Genomic DNA, 19,023 nt, shown 5'->3' with positions numbered 1-19,023 from the left:
AAAGTTCAATTTTTATGGTTCGTAGTATTTGCCATTCATTCCAAGTTTTATTTAAAATGATGCTAATTTAAGACCAATTATCATTGGTTTGGTTAAAAAAATAGGATATCTCAAATTGGTTAAAATACAAATAGATAAGATTGATAGAATACAAATGAAACAAAATGCATAACAAAAACACTGTGTATGATTATAATCAATTAAATATATGATTACTAAGTTCAAGTTGTATTTCTGATCATCAATCACATGAAATACATAAGCTAAGCGTATTTTGCCCATTACATTTTATTATTAATACGCGCATTCCTGTAAACTATGACAAAGGAGATAAAGGGAGACTGGAATGCAAAAACTCAGAAGACAGGACCAGCTGCAAGGATCTCTTCAGTCAACTTGTTATCTGTTCCGATCTTATAATCCGCAAACACCTCAAAATTCTTCCTGAATAATCCCCCGAGCTTCAGTAATGTCTCCTTATAAGCGTCCTTATCAGGCCACTGTCCCCCGGAAAAAAGGGTGTTAGGGATTTTTGAAAGGAATAGTTGTTAACTCATTTATCTTCGGAAGAAATAAAAATGAAAATGAAATAATAGTAGACTACTTACAGCATTCACTGGATCAAGGATTTCAGAAGGGACACCTTCTATCTCAGTTGGGATCTCTAGCCCAAAAATTTCAGTTTTCTTGTAGTTAGCACTTAGCAGGGAGCCGGAGTGTATAGCATCAATGATCTTCCGAGTATACTGCAGCTTGATACGGCTGCCCACACCATACCTACAAAAACCGCCAATGAAAAAACAAACTAATTAAATTGCCCCGACTAGATTTGGAGTATGCAATGTAGGCGAGAATCGGTAGTGGCTTTTTATTTTAAATATAAGGGATATTCTCTCGTGTACGCCTGAACTTTTTCGTTTTCTAAGCTGTACCGCTCGTTTTTCACAAAAAAACTTTGACTGACAATAATGCTATGTTACGACTTACGAGTTCAGAAAACGGTAATTCTTTTTTTCAAACCAATTATCTCGTCAAGGCCTTGGATTTGAAAAAAAAATAATCACCGCTTTTTGAACCCGTAGCCTGTACATATGGTTGGTCAAAGTTTTTTAACGAATAAATTTTGACCAACCATAATTTCCGATTACTAGTTGAGACGTCTTTTCAAACTAAAAACCTCTTCAAGACGATCAATTTAAAAAAAAAAAGTTTATCGTATCCTGAACTAGTAGCCCAGAGTTATCGACAATCAAAAGTTTTTTTTTTGCAAGAAAAGAGGGGTACACGGGAGAATATCCCTAAATATAAATAAAAGTCATAGACAGACATTATATAAGATTAGAGTTTACCTGCCACCGGACCAGCCAGTGTTAACAAGCCAAGCAGTAGTACCATACTTCTGCATCTTATCAGCAAGCATTGCAGCATACTTAGTAGGATGCATCATAATAAATGCAGCACCGAAGCAGGCGGAGAATGTCGCCTGTGGCTCTTTGACGCCTTCTTCTGTGCCAGCCACGAGAGCTGTATAGCCGCTGATGAAATGGTACATAGTCTGAGCTAAGTTGAGCTTGCTGACAGGTGGGAGGACACCAAAAGCATCGCAAGCCAAAAGTATGACATTCTTAGGGTGTGGTCCAACACATGGGATTTTTGCATTCGGGATGTACTCAATCGGATAGGCCGCCCTTGTATTCTCTGCCCGGTATTACAATGTAAACAAATCAGTACAACTTATTATTCTTATTAGAGTTTTATATGTAAGAAACTTAGAAAGTCTTCTTATTATCACCTGTAACAGATTTGTCTGTGTAGTCCACCTCTCGAGTGTGCTCGTCGAACACAACGTTCTCAACAACTGATCCATTAAAAAAACAAACTAGGTTAATTGTAAAATTTATTATTATTAATGTTTTGTATTAATCACCGGAAAAGGAAAAGTTTTGTATATTACAGTTGTAAAAATAATATAATGAAAGTTCAATTACATATATGATATAATAAAAGCCCAATTACAGATATGATATAATGAAAGCCCAATTATAGCCAAAATTCATTTAGGCGGAAAATTTGGGAGATCTTTTTTTTTTGGGTTTTTCTCATGTGTACCCCTATATTTTTAGGTTTTCTCACTTGTACCCCTCCATTTTTATTATCCCCACTTGTACCCTTCACTTTCTCACTTATTCTCATACATAACCTTACTAATTTTTCCGTCAGTTAGGTCCGTTAAATACTGCCCATAGTGCCCACTACACCCTGCTCACCTCCCACAAATCCAAGCCATCCTAGCGTAACTCATGTACTGCCCACAACCACCATCTACAAACTATAACACTCCTGCCTCCATCCATTTCATACACCACCATAATTACAAGAAGATCTATTTTCTACAATACCTCGCTACGATCGATCTCACTTAACAAACAGCTTGTTGATTTGCAATACTATTTGTAGCCAGGAGTGACATGACATCCGAATACAGTGCTCAATCCTATTTGATGGGTTGTCAACAATGATGAATCGAGGTTGGCGGATAACATTGGGAAAATTTGGTGGAGCTACGTTATGGTGTTTGAAGGTAGATGATGATGCCAAAAGGGTGACAGTGAGGAGATCGGTGCTCGGTAGTGGTGGTCTAATGGCATGGGTGCAAGGTGAAGAAATTAGGGGTAACTTTTAGTGATGGGTAGGAATCAGCGAGGAAGTGGGATGATTTTAATTGAGCCAAGTGATTTAAATGTTAGTCTTAAAATTAGAGGTTGAAGGAAGAAGATGAATTAAAGTGAGGTGGTGGTGTTATAATGGAAGAAAGCAGCTAACATAACTTGAATAAATGACCGAAGAACGCAGTAAGGTCACGTTTGGGACTGGTTGAAAACTACAGGGCATAAGTGGGGTTAATAGAAAAGTAGGGGTACAAGTGAGAAAAGGTAGAAATATAGGGGTACACATGAGAAAAACCCTTTTTTTTTTTTAGTATAAGGGGGATTTTGAAATTTTACCAGTTCCGAATTTGATGGCATTCCAGATATCAGGTTCTTTTTCCCCGGAAAGATCAATACACTTGGCGTAGCATCCACCTTCAATATTTGACACACCATTGTCGCTCCAACAATGCTCGTCATCACCAATCAATAACCGATTGTGATCCGTAGACAGAGTAGTTTTCCCAGTACCTAGAGAATTAATTAGTTAGTCTCAAAATTCGTATAAAAACAGACATGATCGCTTATGTAGTTTATATATATATATATATACCTGACAAGCCAAAGAAGAGGGCTACATCGCCGTTTTTGCCCATATTACAGCCCGAATGAAGAGAAAGAATTTGACGCTTAGGCATGAGATAGTGCATGACACCGAAAAGCCCTTTCTTCATTTCCCCGGCATACTGAGTCCCAAGGATGACCATTTCTCGCCTAGCCAGATTAATGTCTATGCTAGTCGACGATGTCATGTAGTGAGTGTAACGATTACACGGGAATTGACCAGCATTGTAAATAGTGAAATCTGGTGTCCCAAAATTTTCCATTTCTTCGGGTGTAGGTCGAATACACCTGTGTCACCCATCAAGTTATTGATTGATTACACGGGAATTGACCAGCGTTGTAAAATCAGCTTAATTTCTTAGTGTATATACTATTATACTTACATGTTGTGCATGAACAAAGAATGATAAGCTCTAGCAGATACAATCCTGACTTTAATGCGGTTCTCTGGATCCCAGTTCAAAAACTGGTCATTCACAAATACCTGCAATTTTATTTTAAAAAATGACTTATGTACATACAACTCAAGTATGCCGACCTGATAACATGTGCGTGCATGCTAGAGATAAATTCATGGATTATACAACCAGTTGTACGGTATAGAATTCGAGCTTTGTAATAAATTATCCGAGTTTTATGTTAAAGAATATGAGTTTTATTAAAAAGTATCTGAAATCATCCATTTACACATTAAAAATATAAACTTTGAATTAGCTCGGAAAAAAATTCATATAAGCTCGGATTCTTATCCCTTGGTTGTACAATGCTCTATATACAACCAGATGTATAAGCTTATTTGTGTGCTAGAGATGGATTAAAACCTTTTCGAGGGAATTTAAATAATCAACAGCCCGTTCTCTGTTAACCATGAACGTCTGCTCGTCCATCTCAATGTTGGGTGATCCCCTGTAACATTTTTTTGTTAGTAACAGAATTAGCATTGAAATTAAAGAGCATATATATGCAAAATGCCAATATTATTACTAAACGGTGGCCGCATGATATATGTGTGACTTACTTTCCCCACCAAAGCTCTTTTTCAGTGGTCTCGTCAAGGACAACACGCTTGTCTCTAGGAGATCTCCCGGTCTTAGCTCCAGAAAGGGTTGCCAGTGCACCAGTTGATGTGATGAACGACCCTTTCTCGTACTTGATTGCCTGCTCATATAGCTCTGCGGTACCAAATAAAATAAAAGTCGACAATAAATTTGGGATGGACGTAGTCACGACATTAATATGTTATGAAAATGAGAGTGAAAAGAGTAATTATGTACCGGCAGGGGATAGATTGTAGAGGACATGAGTGAATTTCAAGGCGCTGTCACTAACGCTAATTGTTGGCACAACTGGGTGGTGGTGGTGGACGTGCTTCGGACCGTCTGATTTCCTTGCTGGGTCTCCTCTCACCACCTTTGGCCCTGTTTCTCTTGTCAGCGACGCCAATGAAGCGCTGTTTTTTTTTTTAATAAACAAAACAATACAAATTTAGTACGATTACTATATTATTCAAGTAACATAAAATAAGGCTCCGTTTGTCAAGTTATTTCAGGTACCTGATGGTCAAAGTAACTTATTTGACCAAAATTTCAAGTACTTTTTTTTTTTTTTTTTTTGTAAACGTTTGGCAAGTAGCTTATTTGATCTTATTTAGTCAAATAAGCTACCTGAAATGAAATGTTACCTAGAGTAGCATTTGAGATTTCAGATACCTGATTTGGTTTGATTTTCCGTTTTTACCATTTAAATCTATACTATTAAATAATTAACATATCCTTTTACGTCATTTCATCAAAATTAGTCACCTTTTCAATTAATTTGCCAAACATTTTTTTTATATAATCAGTTATCTTATCAGTTCCTAATTTTCAACTACCTTATCAGTTTACCTTTTTAGGTTTCAGCTACTTTTTCAGTTAGTTTTACCAAATAGAGCCTAAAATTACTTGTTTTATATTATTCAAAGTCTAGAAGACACAATCTCTGGCCATAAATACTTTACTCTTAAAAAGAGTTGAACCTAAAATCTTTACTAATTTCACTCCAAGTTTTAGCCATCTGGACATCATCCATAGAGACCTTAATTATTTTGAAGTGTTCCACGTTATTGACGTGTAATTTACAAATGTAAAAAGAGGATTAAATTTCCATCCATAAATTCAACGTAAGAACGTTTCTTATGCCTCATTGTCCCTCTTTTAAGTAGCGTAACATCAAATTAACACACATCAACAAGTCAACATTGCATTGCATTTTCTTCAAAACAAAATGCTTACAAATGGTACTTTACTTTTATGAGTATCTAAAACAACATATTAAACGAAACGGATGAAGAATTAATAATAAAAGAAAAAAGGAAGGGAGTATATATTAGATCGATAAGAGTACCTAATGGATTGAAGTTGTAGTCTCTGACGTTCCTCTTCGGACATGGTGGCAAAAGGGGTAATAACACCTGGTTTAGGACTTTTGCTTGGTGTCGTAGGCGCCGATTTCTTCCTCTGAAGGGAGTGTAACTCGTCTATGGTTTTCGCTTTCACAGGTCGTGCACTGTCATCATGGCATACTCCGTTTCCGTTTCCGTTTCCGTTTCCGTTTTCTGCCATCTCTATTTATAACGCAAATATACAATGACGTAAATTATATGAAAATATTTTGACAATTAATACTCTTTCAATGTATTCATTTTGAAAAAATCAATTATCAATTTTATCGTCTAGCTATGCCATTGGAATTGACACGTAACGAAACCAAGTCTATCATATATAGAAAAATGCAATAAAAGGATAATCCTTATATCTCAGTTATTTGTTTAACTTTGATGAATACTCCGTATAAAAGTAAACAAATAAGGAATTGAGACGGAAAGAATACGGGAATTGAAAGAAATGTGGAGTTGTAAAGACATGCATACATACCAGGTAAATTACTTAGGAAGATGATGAATGTATGAAAAAATGAAGTGTTGAAGAAGCCAAAATGAAAGAGGATTTTATAGTGATTTATTACCGAGTATTTGGGTAGGTGGGACCCGTTGTTATGTAAATGTAACGTAATAAATAGGGTTAAACAGCTTGATCATTCCCACGGTTGAGTCCTTATCCAAGATATCAATTCCAGCTGTGTTCTTATAATGTGAATCATCCTCCTAATTAAGTCAGATAGAAAAACGTTGTCGATTTTTTTTCATTTTTTCCTTTTTTTGGGAGATATTTACCATTTTTGTAGGATTTATTAGCTAGTGTTGTTTTATTAGTACTAATTTGTTAAAAATTAACGCGTTTTTGCAAATTCAACCACTTCTTAATCTGAGTCATGACCATGTAACTAGACCTTATAATAAACATATTGAGTTTTGTCGGTTTCATGTTCATGTTATATACTCCCTTTATTCTGGTCATTTCTGGTCATTTGTTGTCTTTTTTTTTTTGGGTGTTGTTGTCCTTTCTATTTTAAGAGTGAATTTATGAGTAATTGATCATTCACTCTCAATTTATTTCACTTGTCATTTAGTAATTGATCATCTCTCATTTCCTTGGTCTTTGTGCCAAAACCAAAGGACAACAAATGACCGGGACAGATGGAGTAATTTATATAAACAGGTTACAAACTCTTCAACCCAAACCAAAGTCAGTTAAATCTCGTTTGTGTTTGTTGACCCAAATACATAAACGTGTCATCTAGCCTCAACCCAATTTTGTGTTTGTATAGTTCAACCCAAACCGAACACAATCAAATAATCCCGTGTCATGTTCGGATCAACCCACTTATAGAAATGTTTCATCAAGTCTTAACCCAACCTCGTTATTTTTGGTGTCGGGTTCATGTGAGATTACCATACTCTATTTACCTTATGTATAATGTACATTGATTCGATGTAATTCATATATGCACACGTAAATCAAGTTGTCCTTCCATACACACAATGAGTTTTAAAATCATGTATAAACACGTACAAAAATCTCATGTATTTAATTTGAAAATATTATTTGAAAAGTATTGGTAGAACCATAGAAATCAGATACGGAGTACTTCCTAAATTGTTTTACGCTTAAATGGCGTGATTTGTATCTCTATTTTTCTATGTTTTCATATGGTGCGATTTAAATACGTCCTCCATTTCGGTGAGATATTTTCTATTGATCTTTGTGAGCCGTTATTATTACTATACCAATAAATCACCCGTTTTTTTTTTCGCTCACTCTCTGTGAAAAAACAATAGCCGATAATTATTGATCAGAATTAACGGAGTAAAACTATATAATTAAAATAGTAAATAAACATAAAGTCAACCGGGTCCATTTGGAGTACAGTTGTACTTGCACGTTGACATTTGAAAATATGAAAATACAACCAGCACCGCATCACGTATGCATAATAATAAGAAAATCAAGAGCATATGAATCAACCATGACAAGATCACAACTAAGAGCTGCTATGACTTAGACTTGGCGGCCTACTAATATCATATGCACAGGTTTACCGCTTCTACAACAACACGTTTATTTTCTTATTAAATATTAACATAATAATAATAATATGAAAATATTATGGTGTCGATACAGAATGCAATTTGTCGTACTCCATGATTAAAATTAGTATTTGTTTGTATAGGATAAGATGGATTGATTGTTTCTTAAGATAGTGACTTCCTGGAATTAACAATTTCGCCGTCAATCATACTACTATACAAATTACATCTTTGTTTTTAGTGTTTTCTTAATTTGGTTTTACGCCTTTAATTTCGGTAGCTACCGCTTATTTCATGAAAAATGCTCCAATACATAATAGTCATGGGCGGATTTAGGGGGGGCCTGGGTGGGCACGTGCCCACCATGAACTTTTCGAGATAAATTTTTTATAACTAATACAAATTACAGCTTTGTTTTTAGTGTTTTCTTAATTTGGTTTTACGCCTTTAATTTCGGTAGCTACCGCTTATTTCATGAAAAATGTTCCAATACATAATAGTCATGGGCGGATTTAGGGGGGCCCGGGTGGGCACGTGCCCACCATGAACTTTTCGGGATAAATTTTTTATAACTAACAAAAATAAGCAATAGGTTTACGTGGTTCAGTTGGTAAGCTCTTTAGTGGACTGTTTGGGAGGTCCCATTTTTTGTTAAACTGTGTAATCACAAGGCCCATTCTCATTAGTAAGCTCTCCTCTTCATATGTAAAAAATGCTCCTCCCAGGGTTTGAACCCTTAACCTTGAAGTTACATATCATCTTCTCAACCATTGAACCACTTGTGTTTAGTTTTCTTTTAAATATTAGAATATAATATATCTTTTTATAGGAGATATTATTCATTATTAATTACAAAGTACATTTATTTCAAATTTAAATATTTTAGAAGAAAGTTCAAAATTAAATACAATTTTTTAAACTAAAAAATTATTAAAATTAGTTATTTTTCTATTTTTGGGGAGGAAAAAAAATGTGGCTTAAAATAAAAAATAATGTATCGGAAAAAAATTTGTGCCCCCCTTCGATGAATTCCTGCGCCCGCCCCTGATAATAGTACGAGTATAAATAACATTTTTATATTACCACCTAGACAACGTTACCCACACCAACATGTTCATCACCTTGTACATGATCGCCATCAAGGCATGTACAAATGGTCGAGGCTTGAGTTCAATCGCTTAAGCAAGCACTAAGTTGTCAGGTGAGGTTTGCCATTTATTTAACGGGTTTATGACTATAATTGTTATCGAATGCAACTACCGGTCTCAGCCCGCCATTTCAGGTAGGCATTAACCAAAAAAAGATCAACAAATTTGGATTATACAAAACTGATTACATCGGCAACTAGTGTAATTAAGTTTCTCTCCATTTATTCCTCTCTCCATTTCCTTCCATTTATTATTAATGGTCTAGATTCCGTCTCAAAACGATCTAACGGTCAATTGAATGAAAAGTTTGAAAGTAGATAATAAGAAAATATTGTTCTATTAGAGAAAAGGGAAGGAAACGAATAAAGTATGAAATGGAGAAGATTCCCTCTCCAACTAGTGAATCAGGCCCAAAAAAGCAGATGAGATAACATAACTGGCCCAGTGGCTATTGGGCCAAGAAGTCCAGTAGAAGTATTCAAGTGAATAGGTTAATGTAAAGAATAACGCAAGTATTCCTATTAGTTTTATACTTCCTCCATTCAACTCCACTCTACCATATTTCCTTTTTCATCCATTCAATTTCACTCTATTACTTTCCATAAAAAGCAAGTAAAATGACCCTTTTATCCTCATGCCAAACAATTATTTACACAAAATGTCACTAGTTGGCCCACATAATTACCCACTTTATGGACAAATTAATCATCCATCCCATTTCTCATTGTACTTTTATTACTACTTTATTATTTTCTTAACATTTGTGCAAATTGTACTATGGTAGAGTGAAGTTGAATGGAGGAAGTAAGAAATAGAAACACAAATTTTCATTGAGGACGACACTAAAAACGTTATTGAGGGTTAAAGTAGAAGTCTAGAAGACACTAATATTACACTATTGCGTTGTCTTCCCTACACATGTAGTTGATGGTTGTCCCAAATGATGGTTTACTTAATAAGTGTATCTATGTTACTAGTGTGTAACCCGTGCAAAATGCACGGGTATAATCAACATTTGAATATAAATAATATAAATAATATGACAACTATCACAAATTATATACTCCTTCTCATTCACTCTTTTCTTCCTTATTTCCTAAAACGGATTATTCAGGTTCTCTTCCCCTTTCCTTTTTTGAGAAAGTTTTTATTAATATTATACTTCAACCTCTCTCCACTCATCAAATCCCACCATATCCTTTATTAATATTTAATTCTAATTATTCCTACATCCCTCCAATAACCAAACTCACCCATCTCTTTTATTAATATTTAATCCTAATTATTCATACCTCACTCCAATTAACAAACTCACTCATATCTTTATCAATATTATACTCTCCACCCTTAATCCCCGCGCCCACTTCAAAGGGGGAGAAAAGAGTGGATGAGAGGGAGTAATATTTTGTAAAGATGGTTAATATATCTTTCTGTAAATGTTTAAATGTATAGTTTATTGTTTTTTAAATCCACTTCTAATAAATGATGTTGAAAAGTATCAAAGAGTTTATAATTAATACAAAACCACGGTCGACTGTATATGATTGTCGTTTAAACTATTTATAATGTCTCGCCAATAATCAATAACATTACAAATGTTGAAAATGTCTTTGAAACTACACTTGTAACTAAATTACGTTTATTTATTTCTATTGTTCTAATTTAGAATTTTCAAACCCTTTCTTACAGATAACCCTAAAAAAGTAAAAATAGTAACATGAAGTCAGTGATGTCTTAATAGTAACATAAAGTCAACAACACCTAATGTGACTCCTATATGACCATTGAGTCGAACTGGATCTATGTTCTGCAAGGAAATATTTCGTCGCAATTGACATCTACGACGAATATTAGCTACGAATGTTGTTTTGGAGATGGGTGGAGCTGGTATGCATATGTCACAAAATGAAACTTAAGGAAATGGAATTATCATTACTTTTCATACTAAATTGAAATTCTACTTTCGCTGATGAATCGGTGACCGTGCCGCAATCAAATAAGAAAGCTATCTTGTGATAGTCGGAATGGTATACATCTGAAAAATCTAAGCAACAGTGCAAAGCCTTCATAAAGAAAAGTTTGATTTTTATAAGAGATCATTGCATCCATTGAAATTGAACATGGACAAAGAGTCATGTTGATAGTGTGCAGTCAATCAAAGAGAACAAATGGCAGAACCTTAAGCCGTTAACCAAGGGTACTCCGTGCCAATTTTACTATAAAATGTCACTATCCAACAACTAAATAAGAACAATTTATTTTTATGTTGACAGGGAATGAACAGTTGAATGCAATGAGCTTGTATAAGACTATAAGCTAAATAAATTGGATGTTCACATCAATTTTTATATGCGTGTATTCGAAGCATCTAAACAAAATTGGGGCAGGGGATCCTCACTGGTGTAATATCTTCATCCAAGTTATCATAAGAAAATAATTAAATGAGAGACAATATTAGTCTTAAATAAAAATCATGAATCTGAGGATTTATTAAAAACTTAACCTTAATGTAGAGTGAGAGTAACATATTAACAACATTCCTAGTCACTCAAACTCAGTATGGCATATCTACCAACATGAGAGTCTAAATTCTCATCAATTATAGAGAAAATAGATCAAGCTTATTAGTTGTCTAAAGATCAAGAATTCTTAAAAGTCAATATCTCACCTTGTAAAAACATTTCATTCAAGAGAGAAGAACATGTTTAGACCTATGCGAGAACAAAAGTCATATTAGATTTAGTGACGATAAAATTATTGAACTTAAGTAATATCTGCAAATATGATGAGCGAAACTAAAATAGGCTATATTTCCTATAAATCAAATTGGAAATTTATAAAATATTTGTGCATATCGACATATGGCTGGAAAGGGGTAAAGAAGAGAGTTACTTGATCCAACATATTTCAATGTTCATAAAAGTATAACCCATGTTAGATGGTAGTCGACTCATCCCTTTACTGACTACTGTGTTCTTGCTTTTATCTTGTAACAATTCTGCACAGTCAAGCAACAAATTAGACTCCATTATAACAACATACCAACAAAAGCAAATCCCCAAATTTTACTACGTAATCCTTATATCACTTTCTCAAATACCATTAAAACCTAATCTCATTAATCTTAATGAATATCTACAGCAATTAAAATAAAAATAATTGATCAATTCTAAATTAGGAAACAAAAAAAAAAAAGGAAACACTAATCATCAAATAAATCATCCACAAATGATCAAACCCTCAAGTTGCCAATAATGTATATTAAAAACATGGACTCACCTAATATTTTAAAGCGAATGAAGAGGGTCAGGCATTGAGTGTGGGTTTCACTGAGTAACAAAGCCGATTAAATGCTGCTCAAATACGGTATGTATTCTTCTATGGTTTTTCATATCTGAGCCCCCAAACTGCCCCTTCTATGGACACTTCAAGTTTGCTAAGTACCGCAGGGAAATTGGAGAATCAAAGAGGCTAATCAACAGTTTGTGTTCTGTCACTTAATGGAGTGAAAAGGGTAACGGGTGTTGTTGTAAAAACCGAAACAGTAACAATAAAGATCAGAAATACCGAACAGAAGGTAGTGTCGTGGACGGACCACTGCTTTGAAAACTATTTCTCCGGTACGACCGTGGTGGCGATCAGCACTGACCGGTAGTCCCCAAGGTTTACACTACTGCCGTCTTACAAACTCGCCCACTCAAGAATGTAAGACCTGGAACGACATTAATACTTTACCCAGAAATTATAAGAGAGGAAGAGAGAGAGGTAATGTTTCTGATTGTTTGTGTGTTTTTCCAGAGACGATTCAGCTCTTATTTATAGCAAAATAAGAGCAGTTAGAGCCTAAACAGCTCCCTAAAATCGAGCAGTCAAGGGACTGAAAGTGGGGAGAGAAAAACGCACCCACTAACAGTCACAAAGACTAAGTAAAACAACACAAGCCCAACAAATCAGAAGCGCACAAAACCAAAAAGAAAAGGAGGCCTTTGGCCCGCACCACAGGTGCTCTACCCAAACCCAAACCCGAGCCCGGCACGTGCGCGTGTTGGACCCAAACCCACAGGCCCAACAAACACAACAAAACCCACCTTGGTCCATTCTCTTAACCATACAATAGAGGGAGTGTATATAAATAGAAGAAATTGGTTGTTTCCCACCGATGTGGGACAACAAACCAACTCCTTGCCTTTTTCTCTTCAAGGCATTATTTCCAACAATCCCCCACTAATGGCTAAGAGAAAAAACAGAAGAAAAGAATACTGGGTAAAGGAAGGATTGGATACTTAGGTATCAATATCTTTCGATTTGAATTGACACTTTAGTGAAATGAGGAAACAACTTACTTACAGCGAGAGAATATCTTGCGATTTGAATTCCTAGCTGAGCTTCGGTCGATACCCCCCACAACACATATCATACCTTCAGAATTAAGATCGTTCCGCGTTCCAAAGTGCAACGCGCTCTTTCAAGAGCTATGCGTTTACCTCGGTACTAATAGATGTGTTCAAAAGACTTCTCATAGTCTAATGATCATTACACCTACGTAGGTGACTCAAGTGCTTCTCAATAGCACTTCTCGCATGAGTCATTAAGGACCTAAGTCCAACCTGGTGTATGATCCATCAAGTGCGTCTCAAAAGCACCACCATTAAGGCTATGAATCATACAACACCATAGGAATAGAAGCTTTAGACCTAGTCAAGTCTTACTCTTGACCTAAGGACTTAAGCCCCATTCCCCTCGACGTGTCAACGACTAGTCTCCTAGCCAGCCCTTTAGTAAAGGGATCAGCAAGATTGTTTTCGGACTTCACATAGTCCAAAGCAATCACTCCATTGTCTTGGAGTTGTCTAATCGCAGCGTGCCTTATTCGAATATGTCTCTTTTTCGAATCAGACACTATTCTTTGCAACACCAATAGCGAATTGCGAGTCACAAAGGTGCGGGAGACCGGTGTTAGCCGTCCGCCCCACACCGGTATATCGCCTAAAAGGTTTTTCAACCATTCACCTCTTGTCCCGCCAACTCAAGAGCTATGAACTCCGATTCCATGGTAGAGCGTGCAATACAAGTCTGTTTAGAAGACTTCCACGATATAGCACCTCCACCCATGGTAAAGACATAACCACTAGTAGAAACGGATCTCATCGTTACACCGCAACCCGCCGCATCACAATATCCCTCTAACACAAAGAAATTTACTATAATGCAAACATAAGCCAACTGTTCCCTTTAGGTATTTTAGTAAACGACGAAGAGCATTCCAATGTTCATTGCTAGGGTTATGTGTATAACGACTCGATCTACTAACTCGCATAAGCAATATCTCGATCGAGTACGCTTCATTAAAAACATCACACTACCTAGGATTTTAGCATACTCTTCTTGGGAAACACTCTTGCCCAAGTTTTTACACAATGCTACACTAGGATCATAGGGTGTTCTAGCAGGCATATCATCAAAGCAGTTAAACTTTCTCAACACTTTTTCAACATAATGAGATTGACTTAGACAGATTCCATTGGGGTTTCGGATGACCTTAACTCCTAGGATAACATCAGCTTCTCCTAAGTCCTTCATCTCAAATTGTGATGACAAAAAATCTTTGGTTCTAATTATCACCTCTAAATTATTACCAAGTATTAACATGTCATCAACATAAAGGCATATAAGCACACAATCAGATTCTATTACTTTTGAATAAACACATGAATCCGAATTGTTAACCACATAGCCATTACTTATCAAAGTGTTGTTAAATTTCTCATACCACTTTGTTTAGGTGCTTGTTTCATCCATAAAGAGACTTGTTCAGTTTACACACTTTACTCTCTTGACCCTCAATCACAAAACCTTCAGGTTGAGACATATAGATCTCTTCCCTTAGTTCACCATTCAAAAAGGCAGTTTTAACATCCATCTGATGTATAACAAGGTTATGAATAGCAGCTAAGGCGATAAGAGTCCTAATAGTCGAAATTTTGGTCACAGGAGAGTACGTATCAAAATAGTTTTCAAATTGTTGTTGTAAAAACCGAAACAGTAACAATAAAGATCAGAAATACCGAACAGAAGGTAGTGTCGTGGACGGATCACTGCTTTGAAAACTATTTCTCCGGTACGACCGTGGTGGCGATCAGCACTGACCGGTAGTCCCCAAGGTTTACACTACTGCCGTCTTACAAACTCGCCCACTCAAGAATGTAAGACCTGGAACGACATTAATACTTTACCCAGAAATTATAAGAGAGGAAGAGAGAGAGGTAATGTTTCTGATTGTTTGTGTGTTTTTCCAGAGACGATTCAGCTCTTATTTATAGCAAAATAAGAGCAGTTAAGGAGCCTAAACAGCTCCCTAAAATCGAGCAGTCAAGGGACTGAAAGTGGGGAGAGAAAAACGCACCCACTAACAGTCACAAAGACTAAGTAAAACAACACAAGCCCAACAAATCAGAAGCGCACAAAACCAAAAAGAAAAGGAGGGGCCTTTGGCCTGCACCGCAGGTGCTCTACCCAAACGCAAACCCAGACCCGAGCCCGAGATGGGCCGGGCCGGCGCGCGCGCGTGTGTTGGACCCAAACCCACAGGCCCAACAAACACAACAAAACCCACCTTGGTCCATTCTCTTAACCATACAATAGAGGGAGTGTATATAAATAGAAGAAATTGGTTGTTTCCCACCGATGTGGGACAACAAACCAACTCCTTGCCTTTTTCTCTTCAAGGCATTATTTCCAACAACGGGTAGTTTAATCAAATATCAAGATTAAACTGGTAGTGTTCTTGGGTGAAAACTACACTATAGATTGGATTAAGAGACTATATAATAGGATATCAACAAAAATTGAACTGCTTGATGGATAATGAGATTGCACATTATAAATAATGATGGACAGTAGAAGAAACATATACGGTCATACGGAGTATCAGGGTCGACCACAAACGGAACAGATCACTTGATTCACCATACTTGCCCCGTTATCCTTGAATATTGTGATTACTCGACACAACAATTATAAACATATACATTAAAAGTTGTTGACGAATATGCAAAATGACTGAAAACTCTGTAAGAGGATTAAATAACAATATACCATAATTAAAGTTTTTGTTACATCATGTAAATTTAATTATAAACTCAATTAGCCAAATTTGAACACCCCAAATTAATTCCTAAAACCCAAGATTATTTTGTAATTAAAATTTAATTTGAACATTGTTTCTACTAAAACCGAAATTGATGTTGAAAAGAAAGAACAATACCATGTTGAAGACGATGAAAATTAGGACATAAGAAGCGGGAAGCAAAGAGTTGGACTCATGGTGTCGATCTTGCAGCCGGGATGACCACGAAGATGAGTGACGACAGCAGTTTGAACATTGTGTTGATGGGTTGGAAACTTGGAATGTTGGATGATAGAAGGAGGGAGAATATGGTTGATGGTCTGATGGATGAAGCAGAAGGTGTGTTTGGGGTGACAAAGACTTTCATCAATAATTTTAGGGCCGGTTATTATTACGTAGTGGGTAGTTTTATTATTAGCACTTATACGTCTCACGTTGTACATGTATACTGTATAATATACGGATGACTCATATGAGTGCGACACATCAGCTTTTTTGTTCGAAATAGCGGTTACCGGCTGTTGCTTTAATATATAATATATAGATATATAGATTGCAAGCCAAGACAACGTAATATGATGATAGCTCTAAAAACGATTTCATGAAACGTTTATATGCATACATACAAACAAGTAATGTTGGCAATCGTTGCACACAATACCCGGTGTCCTATTGTCTTCATTGATAAATTTGAAGTTTAATACTCCCTCCCATTATTTATTCATCAAATTCTTTACATCTTCCCTTTTCAGCAAGTTAAACAGATTCTTTACATTTTTTTTAAGTCTATATGTATGAATAAAATAACACAAGTTTAAATGTCACACGCATGTGAAGTCCTAAAAACCACTCCAAAAGCAAATGTAAAAAATCCGGTGAATGGAAGGAAATACATATTTACCTTTATGGCTTTAACCAGGAAACCATAATTGAGTTCAAATGGTGCTACTCAATAGCCTTGAGACCTTAATACACATCATTTTAGTCACATGATAATCCATACTAAGCTGAAGTAAACGGCGTTGTGAAAAAAAAAAGTCCAAAAAATATACTTCCTTTGTCCCGGTCATTTGTTATCCTTTTCCATTTTGGGGTGTCTCAGTCAATTGTTGTCCTTTCTATTTTAGGATTGCATTTGATGAACAATTTGGTCATTCACACTCAATTTCATCCACATGTCATTTAGTAATTGACCCTCTCATCTTTCCTTGAAATTTGTGCCAAAACCAAAGGACAACAAATGACCGGAACGGAGGGAGTAAGTTTTTTGAAATGTCTTAAGATAAGAGAAAAGATAATAACAATGTGACATTACTGTTTGTCGTAATGTTTATTCAAATTCACATCCAAAACCGAATGGGAAAACGTAGTATGATCGAACGGAAGAATAGAAGGCCAAGACAAGACTTATTTTCGTCCCACATCGGACAGTAGAACATAGACCTTGCAAAAAGGTACTATAAATAAAAGAATTGAATGATGTGAAAGGCACTTACCTGGGCGGAGTCAATGGACGATCAAGAAGGTTCATGGCTTAGGTTGGTGGCCTTCATTGCACATTTCGAAGGCGCGCCTGCTTAACACTCTCCTCATGTTAGGAAAGTGTACGTCATAATTTGTTGCTTCGGAGGCATGCGTTCGCGCAGCCTCTGTCCAATTCGATTGAAAGTGTTGGGAACAATTATTTCTATACATTTGTGAGATACGGGTTGAGGTACTTGTGGCGCGGTGGTCATTTCTATACTTGTGAGATACGGGTTAACGGATTGTATTTGTAGCCGGGTGGTTATTTACCTGTAGGACAACTTAGGCAGGGTTATTCACCCGTGAAGTGTTATTATTTACCGAGGAAAACTTGTTTATATTCGAGTTTATGTAGTGTTATTTATCGAGTTATTTCCGTGTTTATGTAGAGTGTTATTTATCGAGTTGTGGAGACTGTAAAGTGTTATTATTTATCCGGAGTGCTATCTACCGACTTTACGTGGAGACAATGTAAAGTGCTATTTATTGAGTTTACATGGAGACTATGTAAATTTACGGAGTTTAAGTGGAATGTCGTGGACTATAGACGTGGAGTGGCAATTTACAGAGTTCATGTGGAGTGTTAATTACCCCGTATTTTGATTAATATGTTCGATTCCTCCACGTCATCTTAGTTTGCATTATTTTAAAAAATACACTAGTTACATAGGACAACGAAACACTACACTAAACATCAGACGAGAGAACAATCGTGGTTCAAAGAGTCAGAGCTTCAAAGGCTATTAAGCTAAACTAAACGGCCTTGTGAAAAAAAAGTTCAAAGTATATAAGTTTATCGAAATGTCTTAAGATAAGAGGAAAGATAATAACAATGTAAACATTACTGTTGTCGTAATGTTTATTCAAAGTCACATCCGAAATCCGAATTGGAAAACGTACTACGATCGGAAGAATAGAAGGCCAAGACAAGGCTTATCTCATCCCACATCGGACAGTAAAACATAGAAATTGGAAAAAGTTAGTATAAATTAAAAAATTGAACGAAGGAAAAAGCACTTACCTGGGCGGGGTCAATAGACTATCAAGAAGGTCTATGGCTTAGGTTGGTGGCCTTCATTGCACTTACGAAGGAGCGCCTGCTTAACACTCTCCTCATGTTAGGAAAGTGTACGTCATAATTTGTTGCTTTGGGGGCCTGCGTTCGCGCAGCCCCTGTCCAATTTAACCCAAAATTTTAATCCATTGTTTGCATTATTAGTGTTGGGCGTTGATAGTTGTATCACTACTCAAAAGTTATGTTAAAATCAGCTATTTCTTTCTTAATTAGACTCGAAAATTAAGGTCTAACCATTTCAAAGTGTATACTCGAGTTTTGAGAACCATGGTCTCTAACCTCTTCAAAGTGCTAGTACTGGAGTTATTTATGCAGTCTTATTTATTGAATTTACATGGAGGGTTATGTACCGAGTTCATATGGAGGCTATGTAGAATGTTATTTACTGACTTTACCGAGTTTAGGTGGGG

At 36.1% G+C, this 19,023-nt stretch overlaps 1 protein-coding gene, 1 long non-coding RNA gene and 2 other non-coding genes across 4 annotated transcripts; 2 read left to right on the top strand and 2 right to left on the bottom strand.

Annotated features, from left to right (window-relative positions):
• Window positions 1–187: 187 nt before the first annotated feature.
• Window positions 188–6,296, bottom strand: LOC141644250 (phosphoenolpyruvate carboxykinase (ATP) 1). The gene is made up of 12 exons (XM_074453722.1): window positions 6,188–6,296; window positions 5,658–5,877; window positions 4,547–4,722; window positions 4,291–4,444; window positions 4,094–4,178; window positions 3,656–3,756; window positions 3,262–3,560; window positions 3,006–3,179; window positions 1,793–1,858; window positions 1,350–1,698; window positions 609–777; window positions 188–500 (listed from the first exon to the last, which is right to left on the bottom strand). Exons 2-12 carry the CDS (start codon window positions 5,873–5,875, stop codon window positions 357–359), a joined length of 1,935 nt encoding a protein of 644 aa, XP_074309823.1. The 5' UTR covers window positions 5,876–5,877; window positions 6,188–6,296; the 3' UTR covers window positions 188–356.
• Window positions 6,297–11,606: 5,310 nt separating this feature from the next.
• Window positions 11,607–16,385, bottom strand: LOC141632533 (uncharacterized). Its single transcript, XR_012537790.1, has 2 exons — window positions 16,153–16,385; window positions 11,607–11,886 (listed from the first exon to the last, which is right to left on the bottom strand). It is a non-coding gene; the product is annotated as an uncharacterized LOC141632533 (long non-coding RNA).
• A 1,117-nt stretch (window positions 16,386–17,502) lies between these two features.
• On the top strand, window positions 17,503–17,667 carry LOC141645450 (U1 spliceosomal RNA). The gene has a single exon (XR_012544933.1). It is a non-coding gene; the product is annotated as a U1 spliceosomal RNA (small nuclear RNA).
• Window positions 17,668–18,551: 884 nt separating this feature from the next.
• Window positions 18,552–18,715, top strand: LOC141645448 (U1 spliceosomal RNA). The gene has a single exon (XR_012544931.1). It is a non-coding gene; the product is annotated as a U1 spliceosomal RNA (small nuclear RNA).
• The last annotated feature ends 308 nt before the right edge of the window (window positions 18,716–19,023 follow it).

The sequence above is a fragment of the Silene latifolia genome, chromosome 2 (genome assembly GCF_048544455.1).
Source record: "Silene latifolia isolate original U9 population chromosome 2, ASM4854445v1, whole genome shotgun sequence".
NCBI classification, from domain to species: Eukaryota; Viridiplantae; Streptophyta; class Magnoliopsida; order Caryophyllales; family Caryophyllaceae; genus Silene; species Silene latifolia.
Note: the sequence above shows the minus strand (reverse complement) of the source record. Positions and strands in the feature narration are given on the sequence as shown.